The 25,306-nt window shown below is 42.9% G+C and overlaps 1 protein-coding gene across 2 annotated transcripts in view; it reads right to left on the bottom strand.

Moving 5' to 3' along the window:
• TOX2 (TOX high mobility group box family member 2) overlaps positions 1 to 25,306 on the bottom strand; it is a 313,476-nt gene that overhangs the window by 95,566 nt on the left and 192,604 nt on the right. For both annotated transcript variants that reach the window (XM_072631269.1, XM_072631268.1), the window contains exon 3: positions 14,313 to 14,558. In XM_072631269.1, the coding sequence (XP_072487370.1) occupies positions 14,313 to 14,558 (246 nt within the window). The remainder of the gene's footprint in view (positions 1 to 14,312; positions 14,559 to 25,306) is intronic.

The raw sequence follows: 25,306 nt of genomic DNA, 5'->3' as shown, positions 1-25,306 counted from the left end.
TCCCATTTCGCTTACCCAGGGACACTTTCAGAACAATCATCCTGAGTCAGGTCCATAGTCTATCCATTCTACTAGTTTTTCTTTGATAGGGGCCCAAGGGAGAGCTGGGGAGGTAATAATACATAGTACTCAAGGCTAAAGTCCCCAATTTTCCCTTAATAATTCATTATGACATAGTTACCTCTTAATTAATTTTAACCTATTTATATTCCAGTCAGTATAATGTCTTAGGATAATAGCAACATGGCATATGGGGAAAACTCTGGATTGGTAGTGGAAAAAGCCCCCAAAAACCTGGGTTTTAGTTTCACTTTGTGAACAAGCCACATTCCCAGCTTCCCCATTTGTAAAATAAGGGGGTTAAATTCAACATTTTCTTAAGTTCTTCCAATGCTGATGATGTTTATACATCTATGAATATCATAAGATTTTTTTCCCTACTACAGTAAAGCCAGGTAAACAGACAGCCACGCTACCTAACACAGAACATACCTACTTGAACATTCCCATGCTGGCACAGGGTCTGTAAATATTCCTAGTAGGTACAGAAGGACATTAAAACCTTCCGACTCATTTTAGAGGACTCAGTATAAAAGGTGAATACTACATTGAAAATGCAAAGTCTTTGATCAGTCACTTATTCGTTCAATAAACACTTATCAGGGCCCTGCTGTGTGAAACCTTATCACAACGATGGTAGTAGAGTACTCCTCAAATATATTTTTTGTAACACTAAGCAAAAGTACTTAGAAATTAAATTTGTTAAGAAAAACCAGAAGCCAGCATGATATAATGGAAGGAAGGTTAGATGAAGAGTCAGGAGATACGTCTAGTTCTGACTGTTCTACCACTGTGCTGGGATGTTTTGCATGGGCATTTTGATCTCCTCTCTGAATCTCCCTATCCATAAAGTGAAAGTGCCTAAATGAGTGTCACAACGAGTTAGTGGCAGAGTCAGGACACCGCATCTCAAAGCTGAGAAGTGCAAAATGGAAGTCAACCATTTTCCCCTGCAAATGTCTCTTCCAAAATTCCGAACTTTGAAGGCACCACTACTGTCTTCTTAATCACTTGTGCTCTTCCCCAAGAGCTTCTCCTGACTTCACACTCTATCACCCCTCTCCTTCTAATCAAGTTCAAACCTAATGCTTCCAGTTCCATAACAACTTGTGATTCATCCCCCACCCCTTTTCCACTCTGTAGCTAGTATAGATCTTTATCACATCTTGCTAGGGCTGTTGTAATATTCTTTTCATTTACAGTCTCTCAGCCTAGAGACCTCCCTTTTCAAATCACACAGCTGCCAAAATGCTCTGCTTAAGGCACAGACCCGTCTCCATCATTCTACCACTCAAAAACTTTCAATAGCTCCCTATTGTATCTAGGTTAAAATAAAGACTGATTTCATTCCTCATCCTTCTTGACCTCTCTGCAGTCTTTGATACTATTATCATCCTCTTTCCTGGATACTCTTCTCTCTTCCCTTCGTTCTCCTTTGTGGAATCTCTATCTATATCATGTCTACTAACAGTGTCTCCCCAGGCTCTGTCTTGGACCCTTTTCCCATCTTCCTCTATATTACCTCATCTGGTGATCTCATTAATTCCCATGGGTTCAGTTAATTATCATCTCTATTCAAGTGATTCAGATATAAGTACACAGGCACATGTGTTTATATACGTATCTCCATATATACAGTTGTATATACATGCATGCATGTATACACTTTCCTAAGCTCTAGGTTCAAATGTCTTCTTGATATTCCAAACTGGATGTTTGTGGGCATCTCAAATTCAGCATGCCTAAACTAAAACTCATCCTCTAAATGGGAACGTGTAAAACCTGGGGTAGCTAGGTAGCACAGAATGCCAGGCCTAGAGTCAGGAAGACCTGAGCTCAAATCTGACCTCAGACATCTACTAGCTGTGTGACCTTAGGCAAGTCACTTACCCTATTTACTTTAGTTTTTTTCATCTGTAAAATATGCTAGAGAAGGAAATGGCAAAGCACTCCAGTATCTCTGCCGAGAGAACCCCAAATGGGGTCCAAGGGAGTCCAACATAACTAAATAATGACTGAATAATGACAACAAAATCTTTAAAATCTTCTTCTTTGTCCACCATCGTCCTAGTCACCCAGGCTTACAACCCTGATGTCATCCTGAATTCCTCACTCTCGGTCTCTCCACACATCCAACCTATTGCCAAATCCTGTCCTTTCTACCTTCATAAGCCTTGTATATGTCCCATTCTCATCCACCATCCCAGCATTCTAAATGGTCTCCTTGCCTTAAGTTCTTCCCTATTCCAATCCATGTAGCTGCCATAACAGGTCAAACCATGTTACCTCCCTATCAATAAATCCCAGCAGATCCTCATTACCTCCAGAATCAATTAGAAGTCCTATGTTTGGTATTTAAAACGCTTTACAAGTTGAACCCTTTCTAAATTTTCTGTCTTCTAACACTAGGTGGTGTAGCTGAAGCAGCTAGGTGGTACAGTAGATAGCGTGTCAGGTCTGGAGCATGAAGACTCCTCATATGAGTTCAAATTTGACCTCAGACACTTACTAGATGTGTGATCTTGGACAAGTCACTTCATCCTGTTTGCCTCGGTTTACTCATCTATAAAATTATCTAGAGAAGGAAATGGCAAACCACTCCATGCCAAGAAAACCTCAACTAGGATCATGAAGAGTCAGGCAGGACTTAAAGATGACTCAACAATACTTTACTCCTCACCACCACCCTAGGATCTAGCTTCACCTTTGCCTCCTTCCCTCTCTGACTTCCTTCAAGACACAGTTCAAATGCCAACCTCTACAGAAAGCCTTTCCTTCCCCTACCCTCCCACTGCCTGCCCTCTGCAATGAATTACTTTCCATCTACTCGGTATATCTTGTATGTATATAGTTCTTTGCATATTTTCTTCCAAAAAAATTCTTTGAGGGTAGGAACAGGTATTTTTATTTTGTTTTTTTCCACCTTTCTCTATATCCTCAATTCTTAGCATAGCACATAGAATAATGTCTATTGACTGAGATTTTCTAGCCTTTTTTCACCAATTCCTGAATGCTACACTGCAGCCAATTGGCCTACTAGCCTCAAACTCAACGTTTCACTTAACACCCTTACACGTCTACCCCTGCTATATGCTCCCTCCTCATCTTGGTCTCTCAGAATCCTTTAAGACTCAACTCAGATGCCATCTCTTTCCAAAAGTATTCCCAATCTATTCTCTCCAGCCTCCCTCTGGACGTTATTGCTCTCCTCCTCTTTAAATTAACTTGTATTATACTTATTAATGCACAAGGTATCTTCTCCCCATAATGTGAGAGCTCCTCACTGACAGAAGCTGACAGAATGTTCCCTACCCATAGTACCCCACTTCTGTTGCTGGTTATTTTTGCTAAACTGCTTTCCTTCCCCAACCCCCCATCCTTCCTTCCTTTCTTTCCCCTTTGTTACAAGAGATGACTCACTGTGGTGGGAAAAAGGGATGGTATATTTGGAAGTGAAGGTAATTTAAGAACAAAAGATACCAATAAATGTATATTTTATATACATATTTTTTAAAATGTAAGAACTCTGAGGGCAGAGATGATTTAATTTCTATCTTTGCTTTTCCAGAGCCTAGCATAGGGTTTGGCACATAACAGACACTTAATAGATGTTTATTAAATTAAATTAGTCCTCTTCCATCTATTTCTTTAATTCTATGACTTCTTGAAATAGGAGTTCTGAAAACTGATGAGGTCTCTTCATTTGCAGGGGGAGTGAGTGATGTGAGGGGCTGCGGTATACTGGAAAGTAAGGCAGAGAAGCTTCCCAGCAGGGAACAGTGAGAGCCAAATTTGTGGATTAGGTAAATGGTCCTCCAAGAGGAAATCAGATTTAAGCTTCTGTGCAAAGCCTGAGAGGCTTCAGCGGAGATGCTGGCCTGCGATTGCTTAACTGGGCATCTTTTTTATGTCATCAGACAGAATTCTGACCATCAATATCTAAGCCTGGAAGATATTTCACATTAATTACTGGCTCAAGTCTTTCCTGACTGCACAAAATCACAGCAACTCATCTTCAAGTTGGAAGGGGCACTGGCAGTTTCTCATAGACCCCTTCTGTTTCTACCTCATCTTCATCCCCACATGTATCTCTTTCCACTTTGGTACCCAGAGAATCATCCTCTCTAACTAAGAACCAAAAAGAAAGAGCAAAGGAGGGGCGGGGAGGGGAAACAGTACCACATAAAATCAACTGCATTTGAGGCTGGAACGTGTTGGTAAATGTTTAATAACTGTCTCTCTGGGAGGAAAAAATGTACTCATGTCACACTTTTAAATCTAATCTGTATTATTAACATTTTTCAGTAAAGCAATAAATCAAGCCCTAATTTGTAGTGTTTGCCCATTTCCAGGGTGTAAATGCTCAGTGTAAATTTAACCCCCCTCCCCACCATGTGTCTCTGTTTTTCTCTCTTTCTAGTATAAGCTGTCTCTAGCACATACCTGACACTATAGAGAACGTCCAGTACCCATAATTCTTCACTGTAAAGGAAGAAGGGAGGTCTAAGAGTCACCCAAGCAGGCTAGATAGTCCACTCTCCCCTCCTTTCAGTTGAGATGAAAAAAGGGAAGAATCTCTACTCTTGGAGTCTTCCACTGCAACCTCACCACATCTCCCACTCTCACCCCAGACCTCTGCTTCCCAAAGTCTAAGTGTCAGGGAGGAGGGAAAAAGGAGCTGTTGTGCTCAGCTTTTGGGCTTGACACATGAAACCTTCCCTTGCCAACAATGCCAAATAATTTCATATGGAGACAGAAAACCAATCAAAGTTGTTTTCTAATTTTTTCTTGGTCTCCCTCTTCCAAGATAGGATCCTGACAGGATCACAGATTTAGAGCTAGAAGATATTTTACTCATAAAGGCTATCTTATTTTTTTTTTACAGATGAAGAAACTGAGGGCTCAAGGGGTGTTGTGATAGGCTCACAACCCCACAGATGCTAAGTAGCAGATTTTTAACTTGAGTCCTTTGACCTGAGTCAAAGTGATCATTTTTACCCAGGGAGTGGGGACCTCTTTCAGGCCCAATAATTGTTCCCACTCTCATTTCTTTAGTCTGGGCATCCTCTGGCTGGACAGGAGAGTCATCAGGACTGATCAGAATTCTAGTCCTGTATTAACAACTGCCTGCTGGACAGCTTCACTTTTGCATCCCATCTGAAACTCAAACCCAATTTGTCCAAAACGGAGCTCATTATCTTTCCCCTCCCCTCCCCACCAAGCCCATCCCTCTGCCAGACTTCCCCATCTTTGCTGAAGGCACGCATCACCAGCCTGCTGGTCCCCCTTTGTAGTCCTACCCTTTTGCTCTCCCTTGACCTCCATGTCAAGTCAGTTGCCAGGTCTTGTGGATTCTGCCTCCATATTTCTCATCCTCAAGCCTTTCTCTCCACTCACACATGCTGCCACCACAGCTCTGCTCCTGATCATCTTTTGCCTGGACTACGCCAATAGCTTCCCCTCTTCAAACACCTGCTAAGTTGCTATTCCACAAAGGCATAATAAGTTTGACAATGTCACTCCCCTGCTCAAGAACTGTCACTGGCTTCCTTTTACCTCTATGCTTGGTTTTTCAACTCCTTCACAGTATGACTGTAATTGATTTTTATAAGCTTATCACAAATTACTCTCCTTTATGAGCTCTACGTTCTAGCTAAACTTGGCCATTCCCCAATACCATATAACATCTCTTTCCTTAGGCTGGTCCCCTGCCTGGTATGTTCCCTTTCCTTGCCTTTGTCTCCTGGATTCCCTAGCTCCAACCAGGGCTCAGATCAGACATTACTTCCTCCTTCCTACATTAGGTCTTTCCTGATCATTCCACTCCATCTATCCGTGTTCTCTCTCCCCAAATAGCTTTGTGTGCAACATTTTATATTTAATATTTATTAATGTAATATTTTATATTTAATTTTTATTAACATAATATTTTATATTTAATTATTTATGTGCATGCCTCAAGAGAATGTTAGCTTCTTGAGGGCAGAGGTTGCCTAGTTTTCGGTTTTTGTATTTCCAGTCCCTTGCACAGTACTTTGCATATAGTAGGTTCTTAATAAATGCTTGCTGTATGAAAAATAAAAACTCACATTTCTGTCATACTTTGAGGTTTGTTCAAAGCACTCTCCTCCCAACAGCACTCTGAAGTAAACAGTACCAATATTAGCGGCTTGCCTAACATGGCACCACTGGTGAGTGGTAGAGCCTGGGTCTCCTGAGCCCAAGTCCAGCACTAGGATGCCATCTCCTCTCAGGTGTCCTTTCTCCTGCTTCTCCACACCCAGACACTCAAAATAATGATAAGAAGTCAGGAGTCAGGGCTTGTTGAAGCTTTCACAAGCTGACAGGTCTGGGCCTTAGCCAAGGGACCCTACAGGCATGTGCCCAGCCCATAGCCCTTCCTGAGAGCATCTGAAAACCCAGTTTTCTTCTTGTTCATCAAGGTGCCAAAGTACATGGAGCACTGGATCTGGAGTTGGGAAGACTTGAGTCCAAATCCTGCCTTCAGACACTTGCTCCTGTGTGGCCCTGGAGGAAGTCACTTAACCACTCCCAACCTTAGGTTCCTAATCTATAAAATGGTTAATAATAGCGCCTCCCTTCTAGGGTTACTGTGAGGAAAAAAATGGAATAAAAAATATATATGTGTGTGTGTCTGTGTGTGTGTGTGTATGAAGTGTTTCACAATCCTTAAAATGCCATAAAAATGTCAGCCATCATCAACTGTAATTGTTGTACAGAAGAAAGCCTAGATGACCTCCCTTCAGCCAGAGTGACGTCCTCTCACCCATCTTCCTAACAACCTGAACAGCTTGTGAGACAGGGGCCAGCTTAGGCTCAGAACGAGTTCTGACTATTTTTGGGGGTGTTGTTAGGGCCTCTCTACCTCTCCTCGCTGCCCTCCCCATTCCCACCCTCATTCTAAGGTGCCCAGGCCTCTACACTGTAAGGTCTCTTCTGGGTCAGGCAATGCCCCACATTGCCTCCCTATTTACTCTCACCCATATTCAACCTTCCCAGGTGCCTTTGGGTGAAACAGGGGCTAATGAGTTATCAATCTGCTCTCCTGTTCTCATCAGCTCTCACAGCTTCAAATGCAGATGCCTCCTAAACCTAGAGCAAGTTTCATAAAATAGAACTATTTTTATTCCTGCATATTTGTACTCTTTCAATAAAGCCTGAAATAGAAAATATAAATGATCATTACAGATTCCATTTATATGGGACACTTTCTCTATATATATCTCTCTCCAGACCTCACTTTTCTTCTGAGTTCTGGTCTTGGATTTCCAGTTGCTTGCTGTATATTTGCTGGGTCAGAGATTTAGAGAAGGGTACCTTCAGGGTCACCTAGAAACTGAGACCTAGAGAGGTTAAATAGTTTGTCCAAGGCCATCGTGTAGGAAACAGAGCTCTAGACTTAAAAGTCACAAAGATCAGGCTTTAAATCCTGCCTTAGATGCTAATCAGCTGTATGTTCCTGGGTAAGTCATTTGCCCTTGAGGGACCTCAGTTTCCTCATCTGTAAAACAAGGAAGTGATAACTTCAAAGGTCCCTTCTAGTTCTAAAGCCACGATCCTATATAGCTAAGCTTTGAATCCAAGTCTTCTGACTCAAATTCAGCACCACACCAGGCTGCTTCCTATCCAGATAGCTCATTGGCACTTCAAGCTGAGCATGTCTAAAGATGACCTTATCATCTGAGGCAAAATGGCACGGTGGAAAGAGCAATGGTTTATTCTGGGGCCAAAGGATCTGGGTTCCAATTCCACCATTAATGCTTCCTATTTGTATGGCAAGCCACTTAGCTATCTTGAAAGCCTCAATTTCCTCATCTGTAAAATGAGGGGATTGGACTGAGCGACCTCTGAGGTCCCTTCTGGCTCTAAGTTTATAATCCTGTTGACATTCATTCACTTTCCTTTAAAACCAGCTGCTGTAACTTCCTCCTTTCTGTCATTGGTGTAACCAGATTTCTAGTAATTTGGGCTTGAAATCCCAGTGTTATCTCGGACACCTCCATTCACTCACTCATTCGTTTATTTATTCATCTATCTATCTATCTATCTATTTATTTTTGTTTGTTGACTTGTTTGTTTATTTATATTATTGTAGACTCCTTAGGTGATACAATGGATAGAACTCTGGGCCTGGAGTCAGAGACACTCCTTTTCCTGACTTCAAATCCAGCCTCTGACACTTCCTGGCTGTGTGACCCTGGGCAAGTCACTTAACCCTATTTGTCCCAGTTTCCTCAACTACAAAATGAGCTGGAGAAGAAAATGACAAACCTAGTATCTTTGCCAAGAAAACCTCAAATGGGGTCACAGAGAGTTGGACACAACCAAAAACAACTTAACAATAATTTCTTTATCTCACGTATCTAACTCAACAAAGAGGCTAGTTCACAGTCTCATTGCCTCTGCCTCGGAGTATTGTGATAATTTCCTAACTGGCATCTCTGCCTCCAATCTCTTTTCTCCCAGAAAGAGGAGGCAGTGTGGTACAATGGAAAGAATGTAGGGATTTTGGGTTCAAAGGACCTGTGTTCAAATCCTGACTATTTGTATAGCCCTGAACAAAGTGCTTAACCTCTCTGGGCTTCAGTTTCCACATCTGTAAAATGAGGCAGTTGAATTAAATGACTTCTAAGGCCCTGTCTAGCCGAGATCTGTCATTCCAGTACTCTTTCCCAAATACAAACAGTGAGATAGAAGGAGCCACAGGTCTAGGCCCAAGGGGCGGGGCAAAGTCTGGCTCTGCTCCTCACCACTTGGGTGATGCTAGACAACTCACTTCATTTTTCTTATTCTGAAAGTGAGGAGGTTAAGGTGGCCCCAAGGTCTCTTTCAGGCCTAAATTTATGACCGATGAAGTGTGATTATGTCACCCATCTGTTCAAAGGCCTCTGACGAATCCCTGCCACGATTACAAGGTAAGCTGCAAGCTTCTTAGCTTGGCATCCAGTGTCCTCCACAATTTGGCTGCGGCCTGTTTACTGTAGTTGTAGCTTACGTTATTCTCTCTCATGCTCCCAATCTTCAGGGAAATGGATATTGGACCTCACTTCCCCACATCTGCATCTGCCATTTTTTCTGCCTAGTATGACCTCCCCTCCTTCTTATCCCATCCCCCATTTCTGCCTTTATACTTGTGTGTGTGTGTGTGTGTGTGTGTGTACAATCATGTCCAACTCTGTGATGACCCCTTTTGGGGTTGTCTTGGCAGTGGTACTGAGTGGTTTGACATTTCCTTCTCCAGCTCATTGGACAGATGAGGAAACGGAGGCTAACTGACTTGCCCAGAGTCACAGAGCTAGTAATCTGAGACTGGATTTGAACTCAGGAAGAAGAGGAGTCTTGTTGACTCTAAGCACTGCCACTCTATCCACTGTACTACCTAGCTGCCTGTGGGGTAGGTACTAAAAGTATTACCATCCCCATTTCACAGATGAGAAAACAGACTCAAAGAAATCAAACGTCTTACTCCTGTTCATACAGCTAATAAATTCAAAGGTGGGATTTGAACCTAGGCCTTCCTGGTGCTGCCCAGAACTCTAGAGCTACCACACTATGCTGACTATGTAGAAGTGAGCTCACAGGATGCTTTTACATAGCTCCCATGACTCAGATAACTCAGGTTTAAAATAGATCTCTCATTTCCCTAAATTACCTGGGAGATTGAGGAAAGAGGGGTGGTGGTGGTGAGACGTTTTTTGCTTTCCCCCTCCTTTCTTCCTTTTGGACTCTGACTCCATTTCTGGGTTTCATTTCAGAGCCTGAACATGAAACCCCAGTGGGGGTGATGCTTTGGAAAAAGGCAGAGACCCCAGCTCTGGGTTCCATAGCCCTCTAACTGCTGGCCCCTTCTCTTCAGGGGCTTCTCCTTGATTTATGACTGGGAGGCTACATTTGCAAAACACGATCATAAAATACCAAAGAGAGCATTTCCCAAGGACTCCTCCAAAATAAATTATTTCAGACATAACAGAAGCTGCTTAATAAATTCCACTCTTCTTGTTTCTTTGGGTATTTTAGAAACTGATTTATAAGTGCAATATCTCCTCTCAAAATGAGACAATCAACACAGGATAAAATTATCGAGTTATGAAAATAGGGGTCAGAATGAGGTGCAGTGCTTTAAATTAAACCAGAAAAAATATCTTTTGCACCAAATTGACTCTTTTTTGTCTTGGAAATGAATGTTTAATCAGCTAAGAAGCTCAAACCCTGAGAGAAGCCTTAAGAATATTTAATTTAGTAAAAAGGGCCCGTTTCCAATAGACTATTGCTTTCCAACAAGGTCCCTTAAAAACCCCCAGAAAATCTAGACTTCTCTTTTCTCATAAAGGGCTGAATAAACATGGTTAGGGGCGACAAGGGCTGTTCTCATGAGCAGGAACAGGGTGGGAGATCTTGGCAATAAGGAATGAATGAAAAATCATTTATTAAGTGCCAACAATGTGCCAAGAACTGTGCTAATTATATGAGAGACAGGTCCTTGTTTGAATTATCTGGATTGTTCCCATCATTGGCATTTACATAGCTTTGTAGAATCACCTTTAGAAGACCTAAACAACCATGACTGTCTCTCTCTGGGAGTGACCCCTGCTAAGCCAACTCTGGGTTACTGCTATGGCAGTAGCTGTCTTTACTCCTGCCTGCTAACTCAAGCCTTGACTAACACCACCTGTCTCAGTTTCTTCCATTCTAACTGGAGAATGGAAGGGGGAAACACCAAATTCCTCCTAATGCCTTCTTTTACAGTGGGAAGAAACTGGCCTTCTGGGCTTACTCCAGTCTACATCTGCGGCTGTGCCTGGTTTCAATTCCACAGAACAAGATGTCCCAGCACTAGGTACCTATGGTGTCCTGTTCCCCTGTCCCCACTTTTTGCCTCCTTTTGTTTACTGACTCTTTCCTTTAGATTGAAAGCTTCTTGAGGGCAGGGACTGTCTTTTTTTTTTTTTTTTACAGCACTTAACACAGTGCCTGGCACATAGCAGGTGCTTAATAAATACTTATTGGATTGGATTTGACTTCAGCATATCCTCCCAGGAGAATGCAAACTCTTCAGTCAAATGTGTCATTTTCATATCTGTATGCCCAGTACCTAGCACAGCAGTGTTTAATAAAATTTCTTGAATGAGTGAATGAATCTTGGACCAGGAGGTGGGGGTAGAGACACTAACAGAAACCCTGGCCTGGTACTGATATTATAGGGAGAGAGCTGCCAATAGAAGGGACCACAATCACCGGAGATGATTGGGATCAGGCCTGTTTATGAATATTTCTCCTCCCCCTTACTGAGGTCCCCAGGAATAGAAATGGTGTCAATCTTTGTTCTCCCCCCGCCCCCCCGACTAAAGTGGCAAGCATATGGTACAGTGGGAAGAATTCTGGGTGTGTACTCAGGGGACCTGAGTTCAAATCCCACCTCTGCTTTTTACTACCCATGTGACCTTGGACAAATCACTGAGACTTTCTGGACCTCAGTTTCCTCATCTTTAAAATGGAAGGATTGGACCAGATGGACTCTGAAGGCCATTCCAGATGTAAATCTATGAATTATGAATAGGGTTCGGGGGGGGAACCTGTAGTCTCGAGGCTGCAGTTTCTCCACCCCTGGTAGGTACTTAATAAATGTTACTGAATTGAATTTCATGATTTAAAAAAAAAAGTTTTATGATACCCCTTCATTCTGTGGCCTGGACTAAACTAGATTATTGTAAATTTTCAATTTTTCCTTTCAATAACAGCAACAACCACAATTCTTATTTATATAGTGGCTTTAATATTTACAAAGCAATTTCTTCACAGCAACCCTGAGAAGTAGGAAGGGTGGGCATTATTATCCCCATCGTACAGATGAGGAAACTGAGGCTCTGAGTGGTAAGATGACTTACTTGCGATGGCACAACTAGTAAGTATTTGAAGTCTCCTGACTCCAAGCCCAGTGCTCCGTCACTGCCGCTCTGTTTGGAGTTCTCTTTTCTTTGCGTCCTTTCACAGCATGTTGTTCCTACCTCTCTGACATCCTCCTTCGATCTCATTTTATAGATCTATATCCTATTCTTTGTGTACATGTCTTACTTTCCCTACCAGGCTGTAAATCCTTGGAGAGCAAGGGTTGTATCTCCCTTCCCCTCCACCCCCTACAGGCTATGTCTTACTTTACTTCCCTGTGTATTCACCACCCCTACACTCCTGCCCTCTCCCTGAGTGTTACACAACAAAAGCATGAGTAAGCCCATTGCTCTTCCCCAATTTAGCTTTCCATTCTGACCTGAAATCTCTCCCTGGTCTGACACCATCTTCCCTGGGCAATATTATCGTGGAGGTATTTCATTCCATAGAAACAGAAAACAAAATAGGTCAAACCTCACTTATTTCCACTATTGGATTATGGGATTGGGAAGGCCAGTCTGAATTAATGAAAAGCTGGATTCAGTCTTATTTCTTTCAAACATCACCTGAAATAGGCCAAGAAATCGTTGTTCTCTGGGCATTTCTCTTAAGGAATAGAGAAGAATGACTTATAATGAACTTGTGGGCCACATATATTTTGAAAGGCAAGGGATTTCATGGATGTGGGCACCCTTTCCAGAGACACAGGTCACAAATCCACTACACTTTTAGTACACAGCCTAGTTGATAGCTTCATCAGATGAAAATGTTCATCTCCTGTGGGGCAACTTTCTGGCGATGAGTAACTCTGAACTTAGCTAGTTTGGGGACCTCAAACAGAACACACTTACAGAATGTTCAGCTGGGTAAGATAAGTCAGAGCTTACCCTCCACAAGTAGAATCTGCCAGGGCCATTTCCATACCTTAACAAGGTGTCAGAAGAGGTCATTAGGGGATGGATAGATGGATAGATGGATAGATGCACATCTATAGACCTATACATGTATATGCGTGTATACACACACACACACACACACACACACACGCTGCCAACGTATCTGAATATGCTTGAAAAGCTGTTGCTGTTCAGTTGTTTTTAGCTGTGTCTGACTCTCCATGACCCCATTTGGGGGTTTCTTGGCAAAGACACCGGAGTCGTTTGCAATTTCCTTCTCCAGCTCATTTACACATGAGGAAACTGAGGCAAACAGGGTTAAGGGACTTCCCCAAGGCCACAGAGCTAGTAAGTGTCTGAGGCCAGATTTGAACTCAGGAAGATGAGTCTTCCCAGCTCCAGCCCCAGGCCTCCATCCACTGTGTCACCCAGTTGCCCTAACTGCTTATTGGATACCTTTATCTGGATGTCCTGCGAGCATCTCAAACTTGCTCTGTCTAAAACAATCCATTACCTTTCTCCTTAAGCTCATCCACCCTTCTAACTTCTCTCTTGCCATTAAGGGTGATACGAACACCCTTCCAATCATGCATTTGGACAGCCTCAGAACCATCTTCCATGCTTTTCTCTCCTTTGGCCTCAATAACCAATTATGTATCAAGTTTTATCAATTCTTCCTCCACAGCATCTCTACCCTTTATCCCTTTTCTCCACTCGGTCACTATGTAATTAATTCAAGATCTCACTTCCATCTGAACAACTGCAACAGCCTCCTGATGAGACTCCCAGCCTTCCCTTTCCAATCTACCCCCTAAACAGATGCTAAGATAACCTCCGAAAGAACAGACTTGACCAGTCCATCCCTCTGCTCCAGAATCTTCAGGGACTCCCTATTGCCTCTAAGATGAAACACCTGTTCCTTAGCTTGGTATTTAAAGCTGCTGATTCCAACCTTCATTTCCATATTTATCTCACAACACTCCTTAGGTACTCTTATTTTTGGCCAGACAGACCAACGTGCTGTTCCTTAAACCTGATCCTTCATCTCCTAACTCCGTACTTTTGCATAGGTTGTCACCCATGCATGGAATACTCTCCCCCATTCACCTCTTAGAATCCTTCACTTCCTTCTGAGCTCAGCTCAGATGACACCTCCTATAGGAAGATTTCCCTAATTCCCCTCGTTACCAGCAATCTCTCTCTCCTCAAATGATCTCTTATTTTCTTATCTGTTCATATCTCCTAGGAGAGTGTAAACTTGAGGTCATGGTCTCTATGTTTTTGAACCTCCCTCCCCCCCTCCCTGTACCTTGATCCATGAAATGATCATTGAATCAAACATTTAATCCATTTCATTTCATGATCAATAGTAATGAGACCAATAGCAGGAGAACAATTATTTTCAATGAAACATTCAGGCTGGTGAAAGTAAGAGAAAAGGCTACTTACTGTGGGCAGTTGACTTGAGAGGAGGTGCCCATCTTGAGTCAACATGTTAGACACCATGATGGCGGGCAGGTCCATGTTTTGATAGGAGTATGTTGGTATCAGGCTGTTTGGAGGGAGGCTGTGGCAGAGTGAATGATAGCCGGTCTCGTGATCCACCAAGTGAAGAAGGGAGGGGTCTGGGAGATTAGGAGGAGTTATAGGAGGGATTTCATAGTCTTCATTATTCTCACTTTGACCATTATAAGTCTAAAATATTAAAAGGATATTTTCTTAATGTATCACTTCTTTACCACCACAGAATCACAAAACAGCATTTATAGCAGAGACCCTTTGTCAAACCCTTCACGAATGAGCCCCATGAGGTAATTTCTACAATACCGATAGTGCAATGGTCATTCCCAAGGGCTGCCAACCATTGGGCCAAACTCTTTCCTCCAGAAGCCGAAGGCTCTTCTAATGACCCAAGTAACCCAAGCCTGACTTTGCCAACCAGGGCGTTCTACAGTAAAGCTGAAGGAAGGTAGACAGAGTCCTTCCCCCAGCCCCATTCCTATCCCCATCCCCAGCTTCAGTCCCAGCCCTGTCTGATTGTCCCTCCAGCCTTGTTTTTCTGCTTGGTTGCTGCTCAAAGTAAAAATGTACTACATGAATCTTAGTGTAAATAAATGTACCTCCCTGGAGAGCCCTAAGGCTGGGAGCTTTCTCCCAGGTATCTTAATGCCTAGGTTATTCAAAATTCAAGCAAATTGCTGGTGTCCAACAAGTATGGACCAATGTCTGCTTAAAAAAAAAATCTTGGTGGCTAAGATATTCATTAGGGACTGTGAGAATATCAAAATAGCTTTGTGGAGTGTGATAAAGTACATCAAAAGTTTATTCATTATTTAGAAGTGGTACCTGATTTAAAGCCGGAAAGAAATACAGATGTGTACAAAAAATGGCCAAGTATGACAGCCTGGGTATATCTTTTACTCTTTTTTTCTCCTCAAGATGAATTATAATTACTGACCCATCTTCTAAACCTTAATATTCTTTTGATGTATTAAAAGTTTCTAATGAATCTAACCTACACAATAATCGCATTAAACAGCATTTATGAAGTGCCTGCTGTATGCTGCGGGCTATTTGCAAATACGATCTCATTTGATCCTGACAATAATCCTGAGATAGGTGCTATTATTACCCTCATTTTACAGTTGAGGAAATTGAGAAACAGAGAAATTAAAGGACTTGCCCAGGGTCACACAGCTAGTAAGCGTCTGAGGTCAAATTTGAACTCAGGTCTTCCTGACTCTAGCCGTGGGGCTCTGAGTCACCTAGATGCCTGTGAGGATTCGGATTTGCAAAGCACTTTATATGTATCATGTCATTTGACATTTGCATATGTAGATACATTCTCTATTATACTCTCCCCCTCCAGAAGACAGAAGTAGCAATATCCCTGCCTCTGTGGGAGAAGATATTTTATTAGTTCACTGTTGAGCAAAACAGTCCCATGATAATGATGTCCAGTTATGCTGGGAGGGAGAAGGCGGGGAATGTTTTAAGGATGCAGGTTGAATATTGTTTGTGGGCATCGCAGGCTGAGGTCCTGACCTTACTAGGGTGGGGGATATAAGATGGATGAGTTTCACAGGTTTTAGAGGGAGGCAATGGCCCTGATTTGGGAGATAGGAGCCTTGAGGGTTAACCCTGCCTTTGCCACTAGCTTGCTGTGTGACCCTGAGAAAGTCACTGCCCTTCTCTGGGCCCTCTGCAAAGTCTCTTCCCTCTCTGACAGTCCAAGAATCTATGAAGTCTTGGGGAGAGGAATGGAGAGCAAGGAGCCTCTGCCTCAAGAATATCCCATGAAACCAGTCGCCCAAGGGGCACAGAACAGCTGGGGGAGTTAACTCAGGCAGCATTTGTCCCTTCAGGAAACAAAGAGGTTCTCGTTTGTGAATGTTAAAAGTTTCATTCTCTGAAATTCTGCTTTGTCTGCACGGCTCATGCAGATTTTAATGAACATTTTCAAAAATCATCTGATACCATGGCTGGATTTAGATGTAGTGTCCGATTTAAAGCCAGAAAGAAATACAGATGTGTACAAAAAATGTCCACGTGGGACAGTCTTGATTAATCTGGCTTCCTCAGATCCAGCGAGAGCATTATCCCTCCTTCATCTTGCATCTAAAAGAATCAATCTATTTCACCTGTATTCTAAAGTCTCTAGGGAACTGCTCAGATGTCCAAAATATCTTTAATACCTGCACCCCTCTTCTGTTACCTCTGGAGCCCAGGTATGTTTGTGTATAGAGTGTAAGCTCTGTGAGGGTAGTGTTGGTTGATCTTTGGTTCTGTATCCCAGCAGCTGGCACAGTGCCCAGCACACAATAGGTGCTTTATAAATCCTTGCTGGATTGACTTAAGAGGGAACGCTGTTGCTGCAGGGCAACATTTGCCAACTCACCCCCTGCTGGGAGAGTTTCAGGGTCTCTCTTTCTCAGCTGGGGTGGAGGGTATATATATGTGGGGGTTAGGAATGTCTTCTAGTTTCCTCACCTCAGATTCTCTGATTTTACTCAAACAGGACAACTCAGGCCTCACTTTTTTTTTTTTTTTTTATTAAATTTATTTATTTAACTTTTAACATTCATTTTCACAAAATTTTGGGTTACAAATTTTCTCCCCTTTTATCCCCTCCCCCCCCAAACACCAAGCATTCTAATTGCCCCTGTGACCAATCTGCTCTCTCTTCTATCATCCCTCTCTGCCCTTGTCTCCATCTTCTCTTTTGTCCTGTAGGGGCAGATAGCTTTCTATACCTCTTTACCTGTATTTCTTATTTCCTAGTGGCAAGAACATTACTCGACAGTTGATCCTAACACTTTGAGTTCCAACTTCTCTTCCTCCCTCCCTCCCCACCCCTTCCCTTTGGAAGGCAAGCAATTCAATATAGGCCATATCTGTGTAGTTTTGCAAATGACTTCCATAATAGTTGTGTTGTATAGGACTAACTATATTTCCCTCCATCCTATCCTGTCCCCCATTACTTCTATTCTCTTTTGATCCTATCCCTCCCCATGAGTGTCGACCTCGAATTGCACTCTCCTCCTCATGCCCTGCCTTCTATCATCCCCCCCACCCTGCTTGTCCCCTTATCCCCCACTTTCCTGTATTGTGAGATAGGTTTTCCTACCAAAATGAGTGTGCACTTTATTCTTTTCTTTAGTGGAATGTGATGAGAGTAGACTTCATGTTTTTCCCTCACCTCCCCTCTTTATCCCTCCACTAATGAGTCTTTTGATTGCCTCTTTTATGAGAGATAATTTGCCCCATTCAATTTCTCCCTTTCTCTTCCCAATATTTTTCTCTCTCACTGCTTGATTTCATTTTGTTTTAAAGATATGATCCCAACCTATTCAATTCACTCTGTGCACTCTGTCTCTATGTATGTGAGCGTGTGTGCATGTGTAATCCCACCCAGTACCCAGATACTGAAATGTTTCAAGAGTTACAAATATTGTCTTTCCATGTAGGAATGTAAACAGTTCAGCTTTAGTAAGTCCCTTATGACTTCACTTTGCTGTTCACCTTTTCATGGTTCTCTTCATTCTTGTGTTTGAAAGTCAAATTTTCTTTTCAGCTCTGGTCTTTTCATCAAGAATACTTGAAAATCCTCTATTTCATTGAAAGACCATTTTTTCCCCTGAAGTATTATAGTCAGTTTTGCTGGGTAGGTGATTCTTGGTTTTAGTCCTAGTTCCTTTGACTTCTGGAATATACTGTTCCATGCCCTTCGATCCCTTAATGTAGAGGCTGCTAGATCTTGTGTTATCCTGATTGTATTTCCACAATACTTGAACTGTTTCTCTCTAGCTGCCTGCAGTATTTTCTCCTTGACCTGGGAACTCTGGAATTTGGCCACAATGTTCCTAGGAGTTTCTCTTTTTGGATCTCTTTCAGGCGGTGTTCTGTGGATTCCTTGAATATTTATTTTGCCCTCTGGTTCTAGAATCTCAGGGCAGTTTTCCTTGATAATTTCATGAAGGATGATGTCTAGGCTCTTCTTTTGATCGTGGCTTTCAGGTAGTCCCATAATTTTTAAATTGTCTCTCCTGGATCTATTTTCCAGGTCTGTTGTTTTTCCAATGAGATATTTCACATTATCTTCCATTTTTCCATTCTTCTCTCTTTGTTCTGTGATTTCTTGGTTTTGCATAAAGTCATTAGCCTCCATCTGTGCCATTCTAATTTTGAAAGAACTATTTTCTTCAGTGAGCTTTTGAATCTCCTTTTCCATTTGGCTAATTCTGCTTTTGAAAGCATTCTTCTCCTCATTGGCTTTTTGAACCTCTTTTGCCAATTGAGTTTGGCTAGTTTTTAAGGTGTTAATTTCTTCAACATTTTTTTGGGTCTCCCTTAGCAGGGAGCTGATCTGCTGTTCATGCTTTGACTTCATGTCTCTCATTTCTCTTCCCAGCTTTTCCTCCACCTCTCTAACTTGATTTTCAAAATTCTTTTTGAGCTCTTCCATGGCCTGAGCCCATTGTGTGGGCTGGGACACAGAAGCCTTGATTTCTGTGTCTTTGCCTGATGGTAAGCATTGTTCTTCCTCATCAGAAAGGAAGGGAGGAAATGCCTGTTCGCCAAGAAAGTAACCTTCTATAGTCTTATTTCTTTTCCCTTTTCTGGGCATTTTCCCAGCCGGTGACTTGACCTCTGAATATTTTCCTCACACCCACCTCACCTCCTGATCCTCCCAGCCCGTGTTTGTGGTCTGAGATTCAAATGCTGCTTCCAGCCTCAGGGCTTTTGGCGGGGGCAGGGCTGCTATTCAGTATGAGATTATGATCTGGTGCTGAGATCAGGGCGGGGCCACCTCTCAGGCTCAGTTCCCTCAGGGGGTTTATGCGCAGACCTTCCGCAATGGATTCAGGCTCCCGCCTGCTTGGGGAGCCCCTGTCTGCAGCCGCCTCTTAGCTTCTACCTCCCGGGGGGGGCCTGAATTATGGGGGCACCCCACTCCCCTCTCGACCCGCCAAAGAGACTCTCTCACCCACCCCTGTCACCTGTGGGTGGAGGGACTTGTGCGGCCACTGGAGATCCCGTCCCTGAAGCCTGCTCGGATCTGTTTCTCTCGGTGCCGCAGCCGTGGCCGCAGCAGGGCTGGGCTGGGCTTTGTGTCTGCAGCGCGACGGACCTTTTGCGAGAGGTTTGCAGATCCCTCTGTGGGTGGAGGGACCCGCGTGGCCGCTGGAGATCCTGTCTGTGAAGCCTGCTCGGATCTTTTCCTCTCGGTGCCGCGGCCGCGGCAGGGCTGCACTCAGCTCCCAGTCCCGGCGCCCAGTCCGCAGCGCGAAGGACCCCCCCGCGAGAGGTTTGCAGGTCTCTCTGGAACAGAAATCTCCCTCGCTCCAATGTTCCGTGGCCTCTGGGTGCGGAATTCGCCGTGAGTTACTTCCCTGTAGCCATTCTATGGGTTGTGGGTTCAGAGCTATGTGTATGTGCGTCTTTCTACTCCGCCATCTTGGCTCCGCCCCCCCAGGCCTCACTTTCAACCAGCACAGATTACATATTTTGAGGGAAGGGGTGGTTTCATTTCTTGGATTTGTATCCCAGAATCTGGGGCAGGGGTAGGGAACTTGTGGCCTCCAGGCTATATGTGGCCTTCTAGGTCCTTGGGTGTGGCTTTTTGACTGAGTCCAAGTTTTACAGAACAAATCCTTTTTATTACGGAGATTTGTTCTGTGAAGTTTGGATCTAGTCAAAGGGCCACACCAGAGGACCTAGAAGGCCACATGTGGCCTCAGGACCACGGGTTCCCCACCCCTGATCTGTTGCCCTCACAGAGGGCAACAATTGTTTGGGTTTTTGTCTTTTGTATCCCCAATGCCTGGTGCCTGGCATACTACTGATACTTATAAAAAATAAATGTTTGTTCCACTGAACTGAACATCAAGAGTCTGTAGTGTATATCCCGATTCTCCTACTCTCCCCTGACTCAGGTTCCTGAGACCCAAGCCTTCTTCTTTTTCTTTCTTTCTGTCTTTTTTTTTTTTTTAACTGTAAACAGGGCAGAGGGATAAATGAATACCTAACAGACCTTCCTTCCTTCCCTTCTTCCCCCACCAGGGTTCTGGTAACCACTTTTCATTTTGGGGATGAGGACTTAGATTCAGTTAAGAAGAAGTCTGTGGATCCTTTCCCAGATATTTAAGAGGATTTCAGAACATGGCACGGAGATGGATTTGAATAAATCAGCCTACTCAAGCTCACTCCTCCAAGTGGTTTATTTTTATATCAGGTCTACAAGCAAGTGGCTTTGCACTGCTTAATGAAATTATGTAAAACCTCATTAGTTTCCTGAAGCTCTCATGGAGGAGGCCAGGGTCCTACAGAGGTGCTCCAGAGTAAGTCTCTTTCCCTTCCCTGGTCTTTTTTCCTCTGTTATTGGACTAAACAGTCTCTGAGGGTCCTACCAGTTCTGATGTGTTACAAGTCTCTGCACTTAGGGGGTGCTTCATTTTCCATATGAAAAAAGTGGGTCACTGATCACAGCCCCTGAATATTTCTCTTAGGAGCACAGTGTTCCGCAGGCAGGGGGAAAGCAATACCTCCTAAATTACAATGCCTTAGAAATCATCTTAAGTATTCTACGGTTATGTCAGAATTAGGATCACAGCAACGCACAATCAGAATCAGATTAGACAATATCCAATCAACATAATCGGTCTCAACAGTTGGAAGCGCTGCCCATTTTCCCCAGGGGCTGGCTCCCAGTGTTCTGCTTTGCCAACAAGCAATACTTGAACGATGCTGCAGGACGGTTTTGTTAAAGGAGCAGAGGGGTGGGGGGGGGGGGAAGGGGTGCTTGGCCTACCAGGTTCAGGGGCAGGGGGCATGGTTGGTCAGGGTCCTGCCATATAGTTCCATGTACATACTTTGATAAGATAAAACTTTACAAGAAAACATATCATTATGGACATTTAGCCTGAGTGGAGCACTTCACAATTGCAAAGTGCTTTCTAAAAAAATTTTTTTAATTAACAATTTACAACTCTTCCAGAAGTTGCCTGGTCTACACAGCTGTGTGAAAACTAGAGAGACCCAACTGAGCTGGGCTTGGGGGACTGTACTCAAACGCTCAGTCTAACTAATGCAGGGTCTTGTATATTCTTTTAGCATTTTGGGAGGGAGAAAATCCAATTAGTTCTAGAGGGAGTGAAGTAAACAAACAGAAAAAACCGGGGACTGGGGTCTGCTCCTAGCTCTGCCCCCAGCTTAGACAAATCACTTCTCCTGTCTGACTTAGTTTCCTTCTCTCTGTGCGTTGGAAAAGATGGTCTCTACATTCCCTTCTAGCTTTGACATCCTAGTAGTCTAAATTTCCAACAAATTTACAACTGGTTAGGTAGCCAGTTGGGATAATTCTCCCACAAATCTACTTTTCCTTGAATCATCTTGACAATCTGTCTTTCATTCACTAGCTAATCACATAAATCAAATGTGGCCAAACAGAAAAGTACATGTGTACCCAGGGCTCTGACAGATACTATTGGGTGGGTAGGTGGGGGGAAGGATGGAGGAGCCCATCAAGAATCTATCTCACTGATCTAAATACTATGGCAAAGAACCAATCAGGAGCCAGAGTTAAGTCCCCAGGTCAGAGTTATAAGGAAGGATAACAAGATCTGGAGAGATGCCGGCCCAGCAAATGAGAATTGAGGCCCCAAACAACAAAGAATGGTGTTTAATCCCTCTGCCACACGACAGCCTGTCATGGATTCGAAGAGACTAATTGTGTCTTCGCTTCTCCAGGCTAAACATTCTCGGCTTCTCCAATGATCTTTGTATGGCATGGTTTCAGATACCTTCTTAATTCCAGGGAGGATAAGTGGCTTATTTAAACATCACACAGTAAGTTAACAGTAGAGATGGCGCTGGGATTCTGCACTGTTCCTCTTTCCTTTTCCCAAACTCTTTCTGTCTTTCTGTCTTCCTTCCTTTCTTTTTATTTTTCTCTCCCTCCCTCTCTGTCTTTCTCCCTCCCTTTCTCCATTTTTCTCTCTGTCTCTGTCTCTCTGCCTCTCCTCTCTCTTTGTCCCTCCTCTCTCTCTCTCTTTCTGTTTCTTCTCTCTGCCCCCCCCCCATATCCCATCTTACAGGCTGTTATAGTAAACACAACTCTAGCCTTGGAACCAGGAGAACATGAGCTCAAATCCTACCTCATACTCTTACTTGCCATGTAACCCTGGGTAAGACACTTAACCTCAGATTCTCAGCCTCTGTTTCCCCATCTGTAAAACAGGGGTGATAACCTATCTCACAGGGTTGTTGGGAGGCTTAAATGAGATAATATATGTAAAGTAATTTGTAAACCTTGAAAGCACTCTAGGAATCTAATATTCTAATAAATTTACAACTGGTTAGGTAGCCAATTGGGATGATTCTCCCACAAATCCGCCTTTCCTTAAATCATCTTGACAATATGTCTTCTATTCCATAAATGTCAGCTTTTGCTATTACTATTATCTTCCACTCCCACCTCCACATAGAATTTAGCATGTATAATGTACATATGTGGCTATATTTTGATAATTCTAATCAAAAGCTGCATGTAAAAACAAGTCACTTAACGAGGGCTATGAATACAAAAGCTAACCTTCCTTTTAAACAAGGCTCCTTCTTCTCCACTAATCAAGAGGGTACCTCTCCAAGATTCCAGTGTAAAAACAAAATGGTGTATCATTAGATGAGGTCACTGAAGCAGACCTGGCTCTGGGGTGCCTCCAAGTAGGTCCAGTGGACATGCGACAGTTCCCTGGCCAAAGGTCATACTATCATGGGGCAGAGGTGCATGGAACCACATAGAAATCACAAGAACAGTCATGTCTATAATATATGTGCCCATAAATATGCTAGTAAATGTTTAACAACTGGCTCTCTGAAAAAAAAATACATGCATAAGAAACCTTTAAGTTTAATCTGAATTATTAATTTTTTCCATCACTTAGTTAAATCTAGACAATCAACAAAATAATAAGCCAAGCCTTGATTTGTAGTATTTATTGATTTCTGAAAAGGAAATCCTCACACTGAAAATTTAACAATTGGCTCTCTTGAATCATTTTAGCTAGCACCAGTCCCACCTGAGGCTTTAGATCTGTCACAATCACTTCTTCAGTGATGGGGAATAGACATAGTTCAGTAGTTTTTCTTTTAACCAATTTATTTTAATTAACTCCTCTCTCTACCCCATAGGAAGGATAAGATAACATATCATTGGCTCTGTTTCAAGAAGTACTCTAAGAGGATGATGGAGATGCTTTCCAGATGTGGAAATGACCATCACAGGATCAGAGAATTTAAGTTGGAAGCTGGAAAGGACTTGAGGGTTCACCTAGCTCAATACCCCACTCTTTAGAGAAGGGAATGGATACCCCCAGAGATGAGATAATTTATCCCAGGCCACACAAGGAGGATACCCGGCAGAATTGAAATCCAGGTCCTGTGGATTAGCTGGCCAATCAACAAGCATTTATTAAGTGGTTATTATGTGTCAGGCACTGTGCCAAGTGACGGGGAGACAAAGAAAGGTAGAATCATGGACCCCTGCCTGCAAGAAGCTGACATTCTGATTGAGAAGTGTTGTTGTCCATTCATATTTCTATCATGTCCAAGTCTTCATGACTTCTCTTTGGGGGGTTTTCTTGACAAAGATACTGGAGTGTTTTGCCATTTCCTTTTCTAGCTTATTTTATAGATAAGGAAACTGAGGCAAACAGGGTAAAGTGACTTGCCCAGGGTCACACAGCTAGTAAGTGTCAGGACCACATCTGAACGTGGGTCTTCCTGACTCCAGACCCAGTACTCTATCCACTGTACCACCTAGCTGTCTGTAATGAAGAAGATGACATGCAAATAATTGAGTACATAGAAGATGTATACAAAGTGGATGGAAGGTAGTCTTAGAGGGAAGTCAAAAGCAATGAGGGCAGAGAGGAGACCAGGAATGAATTCTTGAAAGAAGTGGAATTTGAGTTATCTTGAAAGAAGCCAGGAAAACATGAGATGGAGGTGAGGAGGGAGAGCATTACAGGCAGAAGGCCAGCCAGGGAAATGAGGTGGAGGAATGTCAAATCCAGTGCTCTTTTCCCTATCCAGCCTTGAGTCTCGAATATAGATAAATGATTGGGAAATGGAACACTCACACAGAGCCACAGAATCCAGAAGGCCAGTTCAGAGGTTTAACTAACCACTGAGCACTAGAGGGTCTATTCAGAATTTTAAATGCAATCAAGACTTTGAAATGCAAAATAAAGCTCCATCTGCTGAATTTTCCCCCTTGGAGTGTGAAGGGTCCTGAGCATTGTGAGGTTCAGAGGGCAGAGGGTGGGTAAGAGCCAACAAGGCATAAGTTCTATTCATATCCTTCCTTCCCTATAATTGGGATGCCATCCCCTCCCCACCCTATGATCTCTTGCTGAAATCCTATCTTTCAAAACCTGGTTATAATTGATTTACTTGTCCTAACCAGTAGTGATTTGTCTCTTATCTGATCTCTAAAAAACTCTCTTTTAAGTTGGAACTCAAAGTATTAGGAACAACTGTCGAGTACTGTTCTTGCTACTAGGAAATAAGAAATACAGGTAAAGGGGCCCCACAGGATAAAAGAGAAGATGGGGACAAGGGAAGGGAGGGATGACAAAAGAGAGGGCAGATTGGTGATAGGGGCAATTAGAATGCTTGGTGTTTTGGGGTGGGGGAGGGGACAAATGGGGAGAAAATTTGGAACCCAAAATTTTGTGAAAATGAATGTTAAAAGTTAAATAAATTAATAAAAAAATTAAAAAAAGATAAAAAACAAAAATTCTCTTTTTCTGACTTTTATGCCTCTAACCCATTGTTATGTGCATTATATTTATCTGTGAACACATCAACATCTTTATACAACTATCTGTTTTGTGAGGGCAAGAACCATGGCTTAATTTATGTCCACATCTCCCTAGCAT

Source organism: Notamacropus eugenii, chromosome 1, assembly GCF_028372415.1.
Source record: "Notamacropus eugenii isolate mMacEug1 chromosome 1, mMacEug1.pri_v2, whole genome shotgun sequence".
Lineage (NCBI taxonomy): Eukaryota > Metazoa > Chordata > Mammalia > Diprotodontia > Macropodidae > Notamacropus > Notamacropus eugenii.
The sequence above is the reverse complement of the archived record's forward strand: the minus strand, read 5'-3'. Positions and strand labels throughout refer to the sequence as shown.